The sequence below is a fragment of the Coturnix japonica genome, chromosome 3, assembly GCF_054131305.1.
Source record: "Coturnix japonica strain WE chromosome 3, WE-NBRP24, whole genome shotgun sequence".
NCBI lineage: Eukaryota > Metazoa > Chordata > Aves > Galliformes > Phasianidae > Coturnix > Coturnix japonica.
The window spans coordinates 82,791,953-82,813,304 of record NC_140665.1 but is presented as its reverse complement, the minus strand read 5'-3'; the positions used below and the strand labels follow the sequence as shown (position 1 = coordinate 82,813,304).

General features: G+C 38.1%; 1 protein-coding gene across 3 annotated transcripts in view; it reads right to left on the bottom strand.

The window, feature by feature from the left end:
* Nucleotides 1–5,063: 5,063 nt before the first annotated feature.
* Nucleotides 5,064–21,352, bottom strand: part of BMP5 (bone morphogenetic protein 5) — a 55,615-nt gene continuing 39,326 nt past the window's right edge. For all 3 annotated transcript variants that reach the window (XM_015859227.3, XM_015859226.3, XM_085543844.1), the window contains 4 exons: nucleotides 18,942–19,139; nucleotides 13,539–13,615; nucleotides 11,857–11,967; nucleotides 5,064–7,380 (listed from right to left, as the gene is read on the bottom strand). In XM_015859227.3, coding sequence (XP_015714713.1) covers nucleotides 7,231–7,380; nucleotides 11,857–11,967; nucleotides 13,539–13,615; nucleotides 18,942–19,139 — 536 coding nt within the window. In that variant the 3' untranslated portion in view covers nucleotides 5,064–7,230. The remainder of the gene's footprint in view (nucleotides 7,381–11,856; nucleotides 11,968–13,538; nucleotides 13,616–18,941; nucleotides 19,140–21,352) is intronic.

Below are 21,352 nucleotides of genomic sequence, written 5' to 3'. Positions count from 1 at the left end.
AACATTTAGTCATGTTACTTAGTTATTTTAGAGTAAATCTGGAGGAACACTATTCCTTCTACTGCAGTTTGTATTTATATCACAGGAGAAGCCAAGAGAATGGTAAAAGACTTAGAGACAGTTGGTGGAAATGGGGTGTAACATGATTGAGGAGAGGGGTCAAATACTTTCCTGCCAAAAATGAACAAACCTCTGTGAAAATGTCAGCGAAACTTCACTCAGAAACACTAGCAGAGCTTTTAGCCAGGCTGGGAATTTTGTAGTGAATATTTTTCAATCGTTGTCACAGAGGCATTTCTTTAAGCACTTTTCAGATGAAATGCACTCTCCACCATGCACCATTCTGTGGGACATGATGCAGAGCTCTTGGATGCCTCCATGTTTGGACTAAGTCAGAGAGTGAAAACACAGCTTGCAGGCTCCTCTCTTTGGAGCTGGGAACCTGCAGTCCCCAGTGTCACTGTCTCCTCATCAAGGGTCTGCAGGCACTGTGCATCCCAGCCCTCTCAGGCTGCTTCTTCTACCAGCTGTGGGCCAGACCTGGGCCCCCTGCCCCAGCAACCTAGTTCTGGGCTCTTCCAGTGTCTAATGTTGTTATTTAAACTTTTAATGGAAGTTTTGGAATTTCAGTTCAGTTCCGAAGTGTTATATTTCCCCCAGAATTTTAAGTCATAACCTTCAGCTTATTTTTTGTTGTGGATAGGTGGAAGAGCAAAAGCACAGTGGCTTGATTATGAGAAGAAAATTGAGGATTAAAAAGTTAATTTGTATTCTGGCACAAGCAAAGATAAACAGAATAAGACATATGTTTACAAGGACTTCAAGGCCACTATAATATTGGTGAATTCACAGTGTATCTGAGAGTAAATTTCTGGTCGATGGGTGTAAGTCCAATGGTAGATCCTGCTAATTAGCAACTCTTTAATTTTGTCTGCATTAATAGATTGTAAAACATGAAATTTAATGAAAATCAGTAGTTTGGTTTTTTTTTGTTTTTTTTTTGTGTGTGTGTGTGTGTGTGTCTTTATCCGTTCTGTTTTTGAAGAGGAAACCAATTCTGATGGTTTGTTGTCTTTGTTGTTTTTTTCTTTTCCCTGCTAAATACACAAATTATCTTCAAAAGAAGAGATTTCTTGAAACTATGTGCACTTACCTACATGTGTTTACTGACAAGCATTTATAGCATGATATCAAACAAAGAAAATCCCAAACACATGTGAAGAAAAGGAAAGGAAATGTCAGCAAAATGGTTTCTCAGAGTTTCACATCCCAATTAAACAAGTAACCAGTTTGGCAGGTCTTGTCTTTGTTCCATCCCTGCAGCACAAGTCTGGGGAAGAGCATTCCCTGTGGGAGCTGTTAGTCTTGAATAATAAAGCAGATTACACGCGGAGAAGGCTGAAAAGAGTTGTTTCAGGGGTTAAGGAAGAAACACTCATTTTGAAAAGGAATCCCAGTGGTGGGTATATAATTGGCCCAAATAAAAGAGAACACATTTTCTTGTGGCAAGTTAATAAAAGACAGCTCAGCAACCAAGAAAATAAGTGAGCATGAAAAGTGTTGTTTTTCAATTAGATTAATTTAGGGAGTTTGATGTATGTGCCATGTTTCTCCCCCAAGTCTTGTCCAACTTTTGGTCTCTGTGCAGCTGTGTAGCTCCGGGTTTGAGCCTGCATTTCTCCTTTGTGGAAGGACTTCTGAAGGGCAGACAAAAAGCTCCCTCCAAGGTTTCTCTCACAGTTCAGTTGAAGATCTTTCTCATTTTCACAAATGTTTCTGCTCACAAATCAGTTGGAGCCCCAGAAGAGACCATAACAAGTTACACAGAGAAGATCCCGTTCCCACATCTTTGCTTCAGTTTCTCTCTTTTAGAGAACTGTTCCCTAGAAAATATGTTTTTCTTATATCTCAAGCCAACATCTGCCCCGCGGTCCCCTGCTATGGAGTTCTTAACACAGTCTTAACTCATTGCTGAACCATCCCACAGAGAAGTGTGTAAAGAAGAAGAGGGAGGAAAGCCTTCAGCCCTACTGGTGCAGATTTACAACTCTGCTGAAAAGGTGCTCCAGGATCTGCTTCAAGGAGATCTTGGTTGTGTCCAGAGATGTACCTTCAAAATACAACCTCTCTTGCACATGCACATCCCTCGATTTTATCTGGGCACGCGCACAGATTCTCACAAAAAGAAACACACATAAAGCTGGTAAAGTACTTGATAAATGTAAATTGCACATCCTGTTAAAGCCTACAATCAGTACAGAATCTGAGCTGCAGAGACAGGCCTGTGAAGTGTATCTGTCACTCTACAAGCAGTGCTTAGAGCACTGGGACACTTTGGTTGTCTCCACTATATTGCTTCTCCTCTGCTCTTATCTCAGGCTAATGCCTCCACCTTTCTGTGCCTGTAAGGTAGGGATAATAGTAACACGTCTTTTATAAAGCATTAACATCTGCTAAAGCAATGGAAATATCTACTTGTATTAATAATAATAATTGATGGTGCCCATCTGGCAGCAAAAAAAAAAAAAAAGAAAAAGAAAAAAAAGTTGTAGGAACAGAGCACAAAGCATTTAGCTGAAAATATAGCAGTCAGGAGAAGTGCCTGTGTCATGTGTTGCAAACATGGAAAACAGAATACAAAAGGTCCATTTAATTCATATGAGGTTCCTGATTCCTCGTGTACTATGTTTGGTGCTGATTTATTCGAATTAAGATGGCAAGAAAACCTACTCTCACTGCTTTTTGTTGGATTTTTAGTTTAGTTTTCTTTTGTTTTTAATCAAGCTCTTGATCAAGCCATGTAACCAAGTATCCAGTAACACACTGTAAATCATAGTTTGCAACTTCTCTGACTGCAGATGAGATAGTAACAGATAATGCTGTATAATTCACATGTGGCCCGTTCGTCATTCAAGCACCACATGTCAGATTCTCTCAATGCGCTGATGAATGTGTGAGCAGAACAGTTGGTAGAGACCGTGAAGAATATGATTTTAAAGTCTTCGTTGTTAGAAGTACTTGGTTAATACTGAAACAGTTCAGAATATTATGAGTGGAAGCCTAAAACCTTTTCTACCATCTTTAGGGTCATCTTTAAGTCAAAGTCAGTTTACAGAGAAATTGGTAGAAGCTTCAGGAGACAAGGTGAGAAAAAAATGGAACAAAAAAATATGCAGTCAGCAATTGAGACAATTGGCTTTCCGGTAAGTGGTTGAGAAAACGGAAGTGTCTGACCTCCCACTTGATAAAAAGACAGCAATTTCACACTGCAGTCGTATTTGAAAAGTGTCAGAGATCATTTTCCTGCAGTTGCTCAGACAAAGCCTATAGCACAGCCACTGCTCTTAACCCACTTTGTGAAGAGGTAGGTGAACTTTAACCCAAAAGTGTTAAACTTTTCTGTACTGTCCCTGAAAAACGACAGTTCCAGTGTCAGGACTAGAGATGTAACTCACAGCACCAGGTACATACTAATTAAAACAGCAAAGCTCCAAATTGTCTGACATTTCACTTCTATCATAATACCAAGAAAAAATGCTGACTTCTAGTCCTTTATGTACACATAGCATGCAAAATAAACAGCTGCATTGGACTGGTTTCTTATTCCCAAAGATATCTGAACTTCTCACATGGCTCCTTTGTATTACCTGCCTAATCACTCAACGCAAACACAAATTTATCTAAAAATGTAAACTGGCCCTGCAGAAAGCAGAGTCATAGGGTCAGAAGGAACATATCAGTCAGGACAAATGTTGAGAGAGATACATCACAAAGCAAGAACATAATGGAGCAAGATCATCCTTTTTGCTCACAGACATCCATGCCAATGCTTGTCGGAAGTATCTCTAGCTGAGTTTAATAGTGCTTGGATGCACTGCTATGTTGTTACCAGATGGCTTTATATGAATTAATTTTCAGCTTCATCATGCATTAGGAGGGCAAATGCAATCTAAAAAAGCATGTTTTTGACTATTAGCAAGTCTTACCTATTTCTCACCCTGATTAATTAAAGATTTTTACCAGTGGTAAAATTCAGAGATACTTGACATTACGAATACGTTGTTGAAATAGACATCCAGACAGAGCAGAGATGCCCATCAAATTCCAAACTGAAGGCAGACTGTTATGTGGTATACAGTGTAGCACACCAGAGAATTTACAAATGCTCTGCACTTCACTCAGAGCTCACCTTGTCTTCATAAAGTCTCACAGGATTATGCATTTGTAAATTGTGCATTTGCAATTAAAATAACTGCTGCTGGAATGCTGTACACCGTTCAGGTTTGACTTCTACAAGTTGAATTCTTCTATGCCATACAAATTGTCACTGGTAGCATCCTGTAAACATTTGATTTTGCCAGTGACATACAACTATAGTGCTGACATTACAAGTAAGCTGAAAATAAAGATGTTTTGGCCCATAATGAAACACTAATTTTGTACAGTCTACTCTATTTTTTTTTCTCTTTTTTAACTCTTTAAAATCTTCCCAGTTGTTAAGGATCCAGAAAATTTAAGCAACTTTAAAAAGGATAGAAGTCTCAGTTGTCCTAAATGATAATGGAATTATCTTAGCAATTATATAAATGAGTAGATTACATATATGATAAAATAATTTAATGCATTTACATAGACATTATATGTATACTTATATGCATATAGCTATGTATAAATATATACAAAACCACAGATATTTGATAGGACCCATCAAAAGAACAAAAAGCCCTGTACACTAGTTTTGGAGAAGGGGTTACCTGAACCAGCTTGTATGAACGCATACATATAACCTTATTCAGAACATGTAGGAGGTGTGGCGCCACTATCCTTCCTTTCAAATAGATGAATGATTAGTTAGGTTTTTAAGGAGAATTTAAACAATTATTTTTGCGTTTCTAGTACATTTTGAGTGGAGCACGAGCAGTTTTGAAATATGATTTCAAGGTGTGATATTTATTAATGAAGTAGATGGTTCAACCAGCTGCAGCTTAAAAAAAATACAGGACAAATCAGAAGACATAACAAAAGTCATTTTTCATAAAAATAAACTGCAACAAAATCATGAATAACTCTAAGCAATGTCTTGCTTTTAATTTTAAAATAAGATATGAAGTAGGTGTCACTTTGTCACATGACTCAAAAGCAAAATCACAGCAGAACAAAGTAGTATTACAGGTTTATTATGTCTCAAAATATAGAAATATATTCCAACAGCATATCTTATAGAATAATATAACAATAATCTTCCGTTTCTTATTCTCAAAATGGTACACCATTATTTAAAAATATATTACTTAATGTACCCAAAATGTAGTTTTCATCAAATTCTATTTAGAAGAACTCAGGCTCTAAAAAGCATATCCTTCTGCCCAATTTATACAGCAACCTGAAATATTTTTTATTTTATTTATTTATCTTTTTTTATTTGGCTGTTCTGAATTGGTAATTCAACTGGAGACATAATAACTTGATATAAATCATTGCTCACAAACCGCAGCTAAACATAAATATGTTGGTAATGTATGTATAAAGTAAAACTGGAAGTGTAAAATGGAACTTTGTATTTGTATTAAGGAGATAGAGCTCTGAAGACAGAAATCAGAACTGTTCATTTTTTCAAAGATCTGCGTGTATGCATAAGAAGATGTATGTCATACTCCAGTAGCAAGATAAAATAAATTACTTTCTGCACAAAAGACAGCTGCACATTCGCATGCATACACAGTCACACACACATGCTGATTTTATCAGTCTGTCATAATCTGAGTTTTCTGAAATGTGCCTTAAATAACCACTGAAACTATCATCTACATGAATAGGTTGTCTAAGGAGAAGCTGGTATGTACTACTCACTTGTTAACAACACTCTGAGAACTGTTATAAAGCACTTTTAATCAAGGTAGTTCAATATAAAGGCGTATTACAGTTAACCACTTCATAAAGAGAAAATAGAGTTTAGATTTTCTCATTTTCATAATGCTGGAACAAAGGGGTGTCCAAAGTTATCAAATGTGTTCAAATCAAAACAAGCATGTGGGTGCTGGTGGTGAGAATGGCGATGCTGCCATTATAAATTGTGCAATTCACAACCACAGGATTTTATTTGAGGCCAAAAATGTAGGGAAATAAAAAATATAAATATGTATGGATTTAAGAAATTTCAAAGTTATAAAAATTGATGATAGAAAAAAAAGGAAAGATATCCAATCATACGTTTCATTACTTAAACCAAACCTACTAGGAAAGAAGATGGGACTGCCTGTAGGCTGCAGATTATCCAGCAACTCCTTATGACTGGTATTTTTCAACTTCCCATGTGAACAACCACCACCACAAGTATATACTAACTCCACCTATGTGGCTTGTGTGGGTTTTTGTTTGATTTCACCTTGTGCTATTATTATGAAAATATTTGCCACAGTAGCATGATGTGATGGATAATGGACTGATGTGAACTGAGGTAAGAACGTTGTAGTTCGATGTTTCATGTTAACTTGGAAGGTCAGATATAGAGGCTAGAGTCTGTCTCCACAGAATTCCCAAAGCTCTGAGCCTTTCGCAAACCCCGCCGCCCAGAGGCGCAGAAGTAGCACGCTCCTTCAGTTACACTCATCTCGTTAAAGAAAATAGTTACATGTGCAATCTCTTCACTTCTATTTTCTACCTACTATTTATTTACTTTAACACTGTTCAACATTTCACTTTTTCTAACGGAGCAGAACTTCTAAGAGAAAAAAAATCTGTTTGGCCAAGCAGTCCTGTTTATTTTTTTTTTTTTTCTGTGCCTTTTTCTAAATAAATATCCCTCCACAGTTTTCATTGGCACAATACGACCAAAAGTATTTTAGTTCTTCAAACAATATGAAGCAGTTACAGAAATTCCCGAGTTACTAACCTTAAAAAATCAATACGAAGGTTTTACTTTAAAGTATGGAAATGGAATTACGTAGGTTCCAGTATGCTCAATTCAAAAACAAAAAAAGCATTTCTGAAGTTCTACAGCTTAGTAAGGTGACCCATAAAATATATGATTTTGAAATTTTGCTCATACAAAAGAAACTATATACTTTTAAATAAATAAAAGCTGCTATATACATTATACTGTACATTTAAATGAGAGATGACACGAAATGGAATAAATTTAGAACTGCCCTCTCATCAGCAAGGCTTGTATCTTGACTTTATTACAATTCTGAATAAACCCCTCTGCTTTTGATTACTACTTTTTTCATCCTAGTGGCAGCCACATGAACGCACCACCATATTCCTGTATTTCTTTAAAATAACATTGGAACTGTCATCAAAGTAGAGCACGGAGATGGCATTCAGTTTTGTTGGTGCACAGCATGGCTTTGGTACATGATCAGGGAACATCAAATGAACCTGAAAGACAGAGAAATACATAGCTCATGTATCACAATGAGAGGTACAAGGACAACATCAGAACAAGACCCATCTTTGCAATTCAGTTCTGTGGTTGCACATTTTCCTCAGTTAGTGACTTTAAAGCAGAGCTTACCTCCAGAATGCTGCTCTGATTTCAATCCTGCGTGCAGTGTTACACAATAATAGCAGATGGAGAGTTAATTGAAAAGCAGCCAAGATAGAAAGTTGGTTTTCAGATGAAATTTAGAAAAGAGATGAAGTTAGGCTTCAGTTTGTGAAAACACATATGCCAGTACCATCTCTGCTGAGGACGATGTTTAACATGAAGCACATGCTCATGTCCCTTGTCTCACCAAGACTCCAGCATGTGCTAAAATGCTTTCTTGCATAGAGCCTTCAGCATGAAGGAAAGTTGTGACAGAAAGCAAATGCTGTGCAGACAAAGGCTTATATTGAAACACTGTTTTCGGTCTGTGAAAGAGTAAGATGTGCATTTTATGACAGCATGTGTATTTTAAAGTCTTATCTAGGTATCCACGCATCCATCTCTACTTCTACTGAAGTCAAAATCAATTTGTAAGGTGAGCGCCAGCTGGACAGGAAGTTTGGGGAAAGAACTGAGACAGAGAAGGCTTTCTGTACACTAGGCTGAAATATATCAATGAAAGGTTAAAGAGAAGAAAAACAGTCTTGAACAGCATCCCAGAATGAAAAAGATCTAGTGGAAATATCTGAAAATGGGGGAAGTAAAAGTTCTTTGTACTTGAAAGAAGGTTGGATGTAATATTCTGCACATGCTGAAGACTTGGAAACTGGGGAGGCCAGAAAGGAGGGAGTTGTAATAGAGAGGGCAAGAGATTATTAAGGCATGGATGAAGACTTCAGCAGTAATAGGTTTCATTTGTATGTTAAGTCTTTGTAAATCTGTTAGAGCCATCTGTCTTACAGTGATATAAGCCCCAAGTCTTTGCCAGACAACAGAGAACAGTCTATCAGGAAACGATTTTTACATAACTGTTACCATGAGAAGGTCTTTTGAAATGAGCAATAATAAATCCTGAAGAAACAGTTTAGAAAGGGTTTAGACACACACTTAAAAACAGTTTAACAAATGAATAGCAAAGCACTGAAGAATGACTGTGCCATGTCTGAACAGATGTTTGCTCCGCAACAACTCCTGGTTCCATCAGCCCCCGCCTCGCCAGCTCCAAAGCCCTGCAGCCCCTCACAACAGCAATGCCCACAGCATGGCAAAGAGGGAGCATCCTTACAAAAGGTAGAATTTCAAAAGCCTGGAAGACAGTGTGAGTCTACCTGCTGATGCCCTGAACCAAATGATCATGAGATAAGTTATATGTCAATGTATTTTCAGAGGTTGACTGGAGAAGAAAGATAATGCAACTCATTAAATACAGCTTTTCTTGTATTTATATGTATCTGTGTGTTCTGTCTACCCAAGTTCAACCTCAAAAAAAGTGAAAGGTACTTGCCCAACATTTCTCCTATGCTTGTTACAAATGAGAAAAAAAAAAAAAAAAAAAAAAAAAAGAGTAAAGCTTGGAGGGGTACCAAGGAACAATCATTTCCCAACCCAAAAGAGTGGGCTTTTTTAGAATGGCGTAATCAGTATGGCTGAGAGATGATTACATTTGGACGAGGGTGGGGTATATGAATAATTGTTTCTCAAGCCATCCCCATGTGCACACCTTGTGTAAATCTGAATTGCGCATAATTTAAACCATAAAGCATTCAACTACTGTTATCTCATCTAATTTATGTGCAGTTAAAATTTAATTAGCGTCTTGATTTTTTGGCTGCACAACTGGACGATTGTACAGTACATGCAGAGGGAGGCATACAATTCCAGAAAGGCCATAAAAATGAGAGAAAATCCAAGTATCCAATTTTTAAAAAGTGGACAATCTACAAAAATTTCTTAAGCATAGGAAATTAATTATTTTTGGAAAGAGTAAATGCACAAGAGAAAATAGTACTGGACCACTTCTTATTTAACGGCCCATAATTGCTGCAGGGAACTCTAACTTGAGGATCTCAGTGTTATTGGTAATTTTTCCAGGCAATGTTTACATAATGATAAACTTTTGCTTTGCTGACCTATATCTTTTTAGTTCAAGACTGCATGGATTCTGTTGTTCATCATCTTCTAGGCACACCGCTATATTCCTTGCCAAGTAGCAATTGCTGATCCACTTCACGTTAACCTCCTACCACAAATTTGTATATTCCCAGTCTCTGACTTTTCTTTTTGTCAATCTTGCTGGCTTCAGATCTGGAGCAGAGGAGGATGTTGTGCTGATGGCTGGGCTTGGGGAAGGTACATAAATGAGAAGTTGAATGGAAAGGGATAGGACTCAGCACATGGTGAGTTTCTAAAAATATCCCTTTTATGTAACATAGCAATTCTTACAAGCAAAGTTTATTTTCTATCAGAAAGAATCAGGGAAAACCAAAATTATTTCTCTTTTTCTTTTTCTTTTTCTTTTTCTTTTTCTTTTTCTTTTTCTTTTTCTTTTTCTTTTTCTTTTTCTTTTTCTTTTTTTTCTTTTTCTTTTTCTTTTTCTTTTTCTTTTTCTTTTTCTTTTTCCTTTTCTTTTTCTTCCCTTCTCTTCCCTTCCCTTCCCTTCCCTTCCCTTCCCTTCCCTTCCCTTCCCTTCCCTTCCCTTCCCTTCCCTTCCCTTCCCTTCCCTTCCCTTCCCTTCCCTTCCCTTCCCTTCCCTTCCCTTCCCTTCCCTTCCCTTCCCTTCCCTTCCCTTCCCTTCCCTTCCCTTCCTTCCCTTCCCTTCCCTTCCCTTCCCTTCCCTTCCCTTCCCTTCCCTTCCCTTCCCTTCCCTTCCCTTCCCTTCCCTTCCCTTCCCTTCCCTTCCCTTCCCTTCCCTTCCCTTCCCTTCCCTTCCCTCCCCTCCCCTTCCCTTCCCTTCCCTCCCCTCCCCTCCCCTCCCCTCCCCTCCCCTCCCCTCCCCTCCCCTCCCCTCCCCTCCCCTCCCCTCCCCTCCCCTCCCCTCCCCTCCCCTCCCCTCCCCTCCCCTCCCCTCCCCTCCCCTCCCCTCCCCTCCCCCTCCCCTCCCCTCCCCTCCCCTCCCCTCCCCTCCCCTCCCCTCCCCTCCCCTCTCCTCCCCTCCCCTCCCCTCCCCTCCCTCTCCTCTCCTCTCCTCTCCTCTCCTCTCCTCTCCTCTCCTCTCCTCTCCTCTCTCTCTTCCTCTCCTCTCCTCTCCTCTCCTCTCCTCTCCTCTCCTCTCCTCTCCTCTCCACCCAGGAAGGTGATAGCTGTACTCATTTCTGAAGTTGTTCTGTTATTTATATTTTTTTTCAATCAAAATCAAACATCACAAAACCATATTTCTCTAATTTCAGACAAGTAAGTGTTTTGACATTTCCGGAAGCTCACAAGGAATTACAACCATTTTATCTTCACATTTCATACTCCCACTCCTTTCTTGCTTAGTGTATCTCATTCCTCCATTTCTTAATCAGTCTTTTAATACTAATGATTTTCAGAGACAATTCTTCAGCTGCCACATTTGAAAAGAAGGCAGTTCATCAGACCTGTGGCACTGCATTCTAAAGGTCCTGATTTCTGGAGCTGCTGTGTTTACCAAAGTGCAGCTGAACACTTGTGGGCAGGAGGAGGCCCTGTGATCTGATCCAACTAAGATCATCTTTTTGGCAGCTCTGGTTGATGCACAGGACTAACATGAGAACTGGCAGAGGCAAAAAGCTGGCTGCAATTCTTTTACATGTACCAGGCAGAGCAACAAATCCAAGCACACTTACTTATAAGTCATATTTGTTAGCCAGGCATGACTGAACACAATTTCTTACATGCAAACACATCTGCTTGCAAAGCTTCACATTCAATTACATCTTAAGTTTTTTTGCCAACAGTTGACGACAGAGGTCCACAGAGTGGCCAAGTGTCAACATTTCTGGAAGGAACAGCATGTAGATGCTAGCGTGGAACTTCAATAAGCTGCAAAAAAAATAATCAGGGGAACCAGAGACTCCCTTTGGTTCTTGTCTACACAATGCTTCAATAATAAAACATAATCTTCTCATGTATTGTTGTTTTTCAAATTGAAGGGAAACCTATCGGTGTGCCCCAGTGGCACAGGTGGTAGGAATGCTGCGTTGCAACACTGGGGCCCGGTTGTTCAAATCCCCCTGTGGCACAAGTGGTAGAAGTGCCGTTCTGCAGCACTGAGGCTCGAATCCCAGGGGTTGGACTCAATGATCTCTAAGGTCCCTTCCAACCCGCACGAGACTATTACTATTACTATCACCCAGGTTATTTTGGACAATTTGTCTGTTCTCCAGTGTAATCAAGTCATGTCTTTGAAATGGGTAATTTCACAGAAATAATGAAAATCCAGAGGCTAGTAAACGGAGAGGAAGAGACAGGCCCTTCCCCAAGACACAAGCACAAAATAGGGAAGTGCAACATAGGCACAGACATACCAGTGTCTGAACAATGGCGTGGTTTGTTGCATTCATGTGGGCGTTGAGAGGAAAGGAACACTCTCCATCACAGTAAAATGCAGCATAGCCCTCTGGTGCAATAATCCAGTCCTGAAATCACAACAAATAAATTTACTCTATTTTATTTTATTTTTTTTCATGCAGAGAATGTTGAACTATATCAAACTATCCAAGGCTTGTCCAAGGACAAAATGAACTACATAATGTGGCGTGTTAATATATTTCTTTTTGCCAAAAAAATAAAAGTATTTGCTTTCTTCCTGCAAAACTCCAATGAAAATTAAATTAAACTGAACTGAATACCAACTAATGAGGCTGTAAAGGGAATTAAAGGTCCAAACATATTTATTAGCATACTTTTCTTCCCAGAAAGAAGAATTTTTTTGTGTGTGTAATAAATGTAATTAATATATATGTCCTCTTTCTTCATCTTATTCAATACTATTAATCGTAATACTGCATGAGACTAAGGGTTACTAGAGATTACTCAGTTGAATGCCACTGAATCGTTAATTTTGAGGACATCTAGCAACACAGACTGTATAGTGAGAGGAACATCCCAAGGAAAATATACAAAAATATTAACATTTTAATGTGTTTAGTTTGCTGAATGCCTCCTTTGCTAGGCAAAGGTAATGGATTTGCCATGGGAAGTAGGGAGATAATCTATTTTGTTTTTTCTTTATTCTTTTTTATCTTATTCCATCCTGAGCCTCACAAATTCAATACTATACAGTGTAACTTTGGATCTCCATTTGCAACACTGATTTTTTTTTCAAGTATTTTTGGTGGAAAAAAAATATTTTTTCTTTGACCACCTTGACTGACTGATCTGTAAGCCTTGTATATCATGGGGCATATCAGAATTTAATGTTTCAACAAAAAAAGGAAAGAACTGGTGATACCCAAAAAAGACAGTGCTGACTTGTTCAGAAGCCTGAGCTCCAGTCAATACCACAAGCTTGCTCTGTCACCACAGACAGGATACTTACGCTCTGTGAACTTGTGAAAATACTATTCCTACTTCTTCAGGCTGCTGTGAGTAAAAACACACTACAAAATTCAGAATTTCAGTTCAGCCAAAAAACATCTAGACTGTTCTCTCTTTTCCTCATAACAGCTCAGCTTCTGTCTTTGTGGCCATTTACTAGAAATATCTTCTTTTTCATATTATTTTACAAAAGACAGAGTTTTTCCTAGGACTTCAGTCAATTTGGCTTTGGTGTTTTAAAGAGCACTGAACAGTGATTTAAGTTCTCATTGTCTACGGGTCCAGACCCATTGAAATCCCTTTGACTCACAGAAGACTGGAACAAGGAAAACTTGAGGGCAAATTTCAAAAGTTCCTTTATTAACAACTGTAGGGATTTAGGTTTCATTTACTGCCAACCTATACAGATCAGAAGTAATGGTTCAGATTTATCTTCCAGCAAATGTATTCAGATTGTAGAGCCAGTAAAGCTTGCAAAACAATTAAGAGAACAGCACCGAAAAAGGTAGAGAGACAGTGATGGGGTTTCATTTCAAAATGCTTTTAAAGCATTTTGTCTCTCATCAGTGAAATACCAGTTACCATGAGGAAAACATACTGTAAATCCTGGGAGACTGTAAAGTAGACTGTCCCAATTAGCATTAATAGGAAACAGAATTTATAACAATACCTGCCATCCCAAATCTCGGAAACTGACGTAAAGTTCATGTTTCTTACATGCTTGCTTTTGCTCACTTGTGTTATAATCTATAGGAAGAAAATAAAAATTATTATTATTATTATTTAAGAAACACTGTTAGAACTGAAAAGAGATAGCTGTTTTTTAACTCCTGACTAAACTGTTCAAAGGAAGGTGACAAACATACTGTCATCTATACTCCTTGGGGTGATCATAAAGGCAATGTAAAGTAGGATACTCAGAATCACCAGTGTCATCCTGATGCAATGTGTGCATGCTGCAGGAATGAGACAGTATTAGGAAAAGCAGATTAATATGACTTATGCTTGCTTGCTAGCTAAGTAACAATTCTGATAGTACTGAACAGGTAATTAAAGCAGTACACCGACAGCCTGATACACTGCCAGGGTACATGACAACCAGGGTACACTGAAGTCTTCTGCATGTTGGCACAGATTTAATCATGAGGTAAATAAAATAGCTCCATCCAAAAGATAAGTTAACAGTGAGAAAAAAATAAATAAATAAAAGGTCCTCAATCAACAAAACTCCAAGAAGTCTATTATTTAAATATTAGCATGTTTTGTACTCTTTACTTCCAGAAAGATCAATCAGTATATGATGTATAGTTTTAGGTCTAATAATGTACATGCGTATAATCACAGCTGCTATTTAAAGTTCTGAATGTTTCCAGGCAGTGAAAGATGTGTCAGGATTGAAGGACATGCAGAACCTACCACGTATTCTTCTCCAGGACAACCTTAAGCCTTGAGAAAATGTAGTGTTTGTTCCTTACTGCCCCTGAGTAATAGGAAAAGAAGGTGGTGTGGTCATGCCTTCACCCCATTAGCACCCTGGATGCTAATGCTCTAAACTGAGTGTCAATAAGATATGCAGGGGAGCAGTATGAAAAATAAAAATAAAAATCAATATTCATTGTACTCTAGAATATGGAAGAGCTTTTGGTTGACTAGAAGAACTCCATGACATGCCACAGAAACTGTAGAAGAGAGGAGGTTCTTCTAGAATTAGTTTTCAGATCCTGCAAAGTTCCTTACAGCTTAAATGAATGAAAAGCTTATATATATGTTTAGAAATATTAGTAATACCATTAATTAAAGCTCACAGTTAAGCACCAGGAAGTCATAGGATTGGTAGGCTATAAAAGAGCTGTGATAACTTAAGTTTTCTGCAGTAAGATGGAAACACTATACACTGAGTATTGCTGACAGTTATTTGCCTAAAGTTAAAAACCTCCAAGATTGAGTTCTACAGCATCTGAGATAACCTGTTGTATTGCCTCACCATGTCTGCAGAAGATGTAAATGAGCTTTTCTACAAATTTACCAGTTACTTCTTGTCAACTACTCCCATTTGTGCTTTTGTTGATTCTTTGAGTTCTCCTCAGTTTGTCTGTGTCTTTCTGAAGATGCAATGCTCAAAACTGGAGATAGTGCTACACAAAGTAAAACAATTATTTCATGTGATTTCTGGATGATTTTCTAGCAGTAGACCACAGAATGGGAATTTTAAAGCAAAAACACACTGCCGAATGATCTACTTCAAATACTTTTTTTGAAGTACTGCTGGTTATTCTGATGAATTTGTGTAAATCAATGAATAAAGAGCAAACTAGGGTTGGGAATATTGATGAGATCTGCTAAAACCATGAGATCACAGAGCTGAAAGTTCAAAAGAGGTGATGCAGATCAACAAGAGAATTGCTTGGAGACATGGGCTTCAGGAGAACAGGACAGTTTTCAGACATAGAGTTCTTCTCAATGTGATCTGGGAAACTGAGCTGGAGTCCAAAGGAGCTTGGTATAGCTGGCTGATCTGATCTGCCAGGAGAACCTCTGTGAAGCATCAAGTATGCAAGCCAAGTAGATAGAACAAAGCTAATATGGCTGAATAGTAAACTCTTGACTGAGCTCAAATTCTATTATTAAATAATTATAATATCAATGTAGAATGAGAAATAACATAGACATATTTACTGAGCGTACAGGGAAGAGTAGTAGGAAAGCCAAAGCTCAGCTGGAGTTGAAGCTTTGATGAATATGAAGAGTAGCAAGAAAGGCTTCTATACGTATATTCGGAACAAGAGAATAATTAAGAAAAATGCAGATCCATTGCTCAACCATGCAGAGGACCTTAGTGATAAGGACTCAGAACAGTCATGCTACTCAGTGCCTTATTTACCTTGTTTTTTACCAGCAAGATTTGCCTTCAGTAATTTTGAGTTCCTGTGCCTACTGGCTGAAACTCTATCCACACAGTAAAATAAAAATATTTAGAAAGCATTTAAGAAAATCAAAAGTATACAGGTCTATGTGAGCAGAAGGCATGAGTTTAAGGGTGGAGAATGAGTTGATCAACATCACTGCAAAGTCACACCCTGCCATTTTTGAGTATTCATTATGACTGAGGAATATTTCTTATGATTCACAAATGGAAAATACCACACCCATCTTCAGGAAGAGTAATCAGCTTAACCTCAGCTTCTGTGAAATCGATGGATCAAATCCTCCTGAAAGCCTTATGCAGGCATTATGGAGAACAAGAAGGGCTCTGTGGGCTAGTTGCAAGTGGGTATTGTTCCCACTCCTTTTGGAAAGTTTTTTAAGATGTCTTCCATAGTATTCTTACAGCCAAATTGATCAGATGTGTTTTGGATAGGTAAAGAATATAATGGGTGGTAACTTGGCTGGACTGCTGGGCTCAGAGTGTTGTGATCAGTGGTGTGAAGTCCAGCTGGCAGCTGGTTGCAAGGGGTGTCCCTCAAGAGCCAGTACTGGTGCCAATACTTTTAACTGTCTTTGTTAACAACCTGGACAAAGGGACAGAGTGTGCTCTCAGCAAGTTCACAGAAGTTACCAGATCTGGGGGAGTCATCAATCATCCAAATTACCAATAAAATGTTGGACCAAATCAAATCCAGAAGAGATTCAATAAGATATAATTAAAAGTACCCTTCCAAATTTTACATTTATTAGTAACATGCTATTTGAATATGAATTTCTTTTTTTTTTTCTCTGTTTCTTTCTCTTTCCTTCTTTCTTTCCTTCTTTTTCTTTATTTCTTTTTAACACAGTTCTGTTGAATGCACTTGGACCCCAGAATGTCTTGTGAGATAGTATCAAAAGCTGTTCACAAGTCAAGATATGAACATTTGCAATACTAAATAATTTGTTGTAGCATCATCTTGGGTGGTAAATTAGTCTTTCTAAGCTATAATACCCAAATCCTCTTTTCTTTTTAATGAGTAATACTACCTTTTTTTTCCTATGACATTTTTTTAGCTCTTAGGGTGTTGATTCTCAATGATAGGCATTAAAGGTTCAGCTCAGTTCTCCACGAGTAGTTACTTACCTGCTGCCATGTCAGATATCCACAGTTGCCCCATGGTACATAGGATCAAAATATATGCCCACATAGAATCCTAGAATCAGAACTGCTCAGGTTGGCAAAGACCTTAAAGATCATTGAGTCCAACCATGATCTAACTCAACAAACAACTTTTTACAAGGATCTCTATAGTGATTTTGACTAATATCTGTGCGTGCAGGAAGTAAATATTGAGTTTTTATGTTTCAAACCACTTATAAGAATTTTAATTTCAGTCATATTGAATGCTCTGACTGAAAAATTAGGGAAAGTTATGCCTATGAAACAGTCAGGAAAGTCATAATATGTTTTTATATAGAACCTGAATTGACAAACTAATGATAGCTGAAGGTTGTGCTCTTGCATGTTCTCTCATTCATAACATTGCCATATTTTAGAATATAGAAGTTTTAGTATCAGAATGTGGCAGAACTTCCTACAATTAAAGGAGAAAGACTGAATAATAAATATGTGCATCAGTGTTTATATGTAGTAATTGTCTTAATACTCTGAATTATTCAAATACAGGTTAATCAGGGGTGAGCAGTCACACCAGCTTACCTGATACAATGGTCTGCAATTAATATGAAGACATGAAACCACAAACCATCTAATCCACACACTTAAGAAGAAAGTTAAACTTACTTAGGCAAATGTATATTCCTTCCTTGACTTCTATCTTTCATACAAGTTGCACGTAATGTACCACTGCATGTAGGTATCAACTGTGACATTTATACTATGATCTGATGCCAGGGCTCCAGTTTCACATACTGCAACTCCAAGGCCCATATGCTTATTCTGTCAAGAATTGAAACTGTAGGTATTGTGGCTAAGGGAGGTAGTGGAGTCGCTATCCCTGGCAGTGTTCAAGAGGCATCTGGATAGGGAGATAGGAGATATGGTTTATATGTTTTAGGGGTTTTCTGTAGGTATGGTAAAGGGAGGATGGTTGGAGGGTAGGATCTTGTAGGTCCTTTCCAACCTTGTGATTCTGTGATTCTATTAAGCAATATTTCCATGCACCCTGGGGATTGTAGTTATGGTCCAAAGTCCTGTGAAGCATGGATGTTTGATTTTTCTCCTTTTAACTGAAGCTCAACCACAATATAAATGGGTAAGTAATAAACACTTCAATCCTTTGTGCATAGCAAGCAGGCACAGTCTGAATGCACTACATAGAGCTCATGTTCCCTTGAAGATTTTAGTGGTAGGAGGATTCTGATGCCAAATCTGTGAACGTCTGCCCAGCTACTAGAATAACTGACGCATGTATATTATATTTTCTCCATATTGCATTTGTGTAGATTTGTTGAGATGGGTTAAAGTAGTACATAATGTTCATAATGCATTTTCACAAATAGTTGAGTATCACTCCAAGTCTGAATTCTTTCCACATCAAGATATTAATTTGCTTACTTATAGATGGTGCTTAAGAATTGCATCTGCATTGAGGTTTTGATATACTGGTACTAGATCTGCCACACTTCTACAAAGACACATTTTCACATCCTGTCCCTGCAAACCAGAGTTATTTGGTCAAAACAGAAGAATATTTAGAAAGTGACTTTACCATCTAGATGAAAAAAGCATTCCAGGAAAGAATTGGAGCATAATTTTTCTGGACTCTAATGGAGAACTACCAGTTCAGTTCTGGAGAAGTAGCTGGGGGACAGCCCTCTCTCCACCTCGTTTTCATGAGCAGCAAGGATCTCATCCAGCTGCTTGCTACACAGGACAAGTTTCAAGCTTGTATACAACCTTTTCCAAAATATATTCTGAAGAGCCCATAATACATGCAGGTGAACTGACACACACAAGCTAGATCATGTTCTCAGCTGACACAACAAAGGTGGTTTAAGCAAAGCTGTGGAGAAAGATAGAAATAGAGCAGGAATAGTTTCCAACAGTTCAGCCAATGAGCAGCTGTGACTCCACTGCATTTGAGCAGGTGCCATAACTACTGTACAGAGACTAGTAAATCAGAGACTAGTAGCTTTGTCTTACCCCCAACACTTGGCATCCTAGAGGACTCCTGATGACTACTGGATTTGTTGCGGTTCTGGTTTTTCCTTTTATTGTTGGCTGCTCGGACAGAACGGAAAAGCACTTCACTTGCCTTGAAGAACGCAACCATGAATGGCTGTTTTGACTGAGGCCCATGCCTTCCAATCAGGCCGGCAGATTTAACATTGATACTTCGACCTATAAAGCAATGGAAATTGTAAGTTGCATACATGAGATCTGGTTCTACCCCTTCTGAAGCCATTGTGGGAGTTCCACCTCTGACTGGAGCACAGTAAGAATTTTGTCTACAATCCTGAAGCTACACAAAAAGAAATCCTGACCTCCTTTTGCTGAGTAAAACTTAAAAGGCAAAAAAAATTCAACAATTCTACTGCTTTCCAATTAGTTTGTCATTGCATAAAATTGTAGTTTCCATACACTACATATCTTATTCAGTGTGTTGATATTTTAATTCAGTTTCTTGTACACATCTATTGAAGTAAAAAAATAATGAGGCCCATTAAAGTCTATCAGCTATCAAAAGGATAATGTAATGCAGTCATCTAGTTTTTGCATCACTTGGGTGTCAGATGTGAAACCCAATATCCCCAAAGCAAGTGTGCAGCAAAGAGAAGTGTGTATAATAAATATACCTTTACTTTAAAAACAAATATCATACAGTGTGACTCAAACTGATGTTCATTCAGTAGTAAAGGTAGGAAGGAGTTCAGTCACTCCAGAGAACAGGGCTTGAAATATTGACATTATTGACTCTGGTTCTGTTCCCAAGGGATGTGCATATTTCTTTAAAATATTTGTTCAGCGAGGTCTGTGTGGTAACCTCACTATATTATAGGATCTAAACCTCAGTAAAAGAAAAGAAAGCAAAACAACTCACTGAAATTGCATCAGTGACATTTTAGCAAATAAACCCTTGCTCTTAACAGAATTTATTTTGGCAGCATAAATGCTTTTGTGCATACGTGTATTATGCAGAGCCCTTCAACCGTCAGAAAATGAGACAGTGTCATGTGAAGCTGTGCAGCTGTGCTGGGTGGGGGACACGGAGGTCTTTTAAATGGGGAGGTGTGGGCACCGGCACTGCCCATGAGGCATCACTGTACTGGGGACTCCGCTAAGCTGCCTGGAAAGGTTGTCATGCAGACAACAAAGGAGCATCTGCTCTGCAAACCTATAACACTGTTAGCTCCTTCACCCTGAAAAAGAACTTACAAATAAGCATAGGAATCGGCCTTATAGAAATAAGCATATAGGTTTCCTTTTCAAACACAAACCTACAGTGGCTGTATGCCAGAGTCTATATTTCTTAGAAAAACTCTATCACTGGCGTAAATGAAAGAGGCAGTTTGATTTGTGGTTAAAGTAGTTTCCATTCTACTTCCACTGTAACAAATGTATTAATTCAGCTCAGACTTCCTCCTTCTGGCAGCCTTTTTGCAGTAAAAAGAGAAATTAGAAGTTCCAGCCAAATACCATACCTTGAACTGACCCACTTCAATACATAAACACTTTTACAACATGTTTATTCAGGTGTAGCACTTTAAATTGGTTTAAGATGTTTCCAGTGACAGAGAGCCCAGCAAAGGCAGGAGAAGAACTGAGAAAGTTAGCAGTTATGGAGTAGAGTAATTGGCAACATATTCTGAACAATTTTGATAATTACTTTTCTGACTGCAAAGGAAAAATATATTTGTTGAAGCTTCTGATTTCATTTTAAATGGCTTTTTAGCCTTGTGTTTCTTTAGTTCTTCTTTTCATGTATTTATTTATGCAACTATTAAATAATTCAGCAACATTAATTTCTATATGTTCAAATTTTCTGTCGCAAGTCAGATACGAAAAACTGTACAGACTATTCTCTATTCATTGCAACTCATGGACAAACCAACCTCTTACCACAAAGTTCCAAGTTTCCTCTCATTTCTAGAGGGAATATTTATATTATTTTTCTTCATTTTTCGTTTCAGTGACTTTCAGAATTTTAATTTTATCTATAAGAGATTAATACATCACTGGTGGACATTTTAAGAATACTATTAGATTTATATACTGAGGGCTGTAAAGATCTGTGTAGGTTTTCCGAATTTAAATCTAGGTTCTCTGAATTTACAATGGTGGATATTGTGTGCGAAGCAAAATATCCTTCAAACCAATGTGAACTCCCTTTAAAACAACTTTTAATATTATTAAGTTTCCTCTGGGTTTCCTTTAGACTTCAGCAATGAGATGGCTATTAAGATTCCACAAGTTAGGGCTTACTTAGTTATTCAGGGTATAGAGATATACCATAAAAAATTAAGCCTGTAACCCACAGCCTTTTTACACAGAGAAACAGTTTATGTGACTTTATTCCCTTATTTGCTTGATCTTTTAAGCAGTCAGCCAGAGTT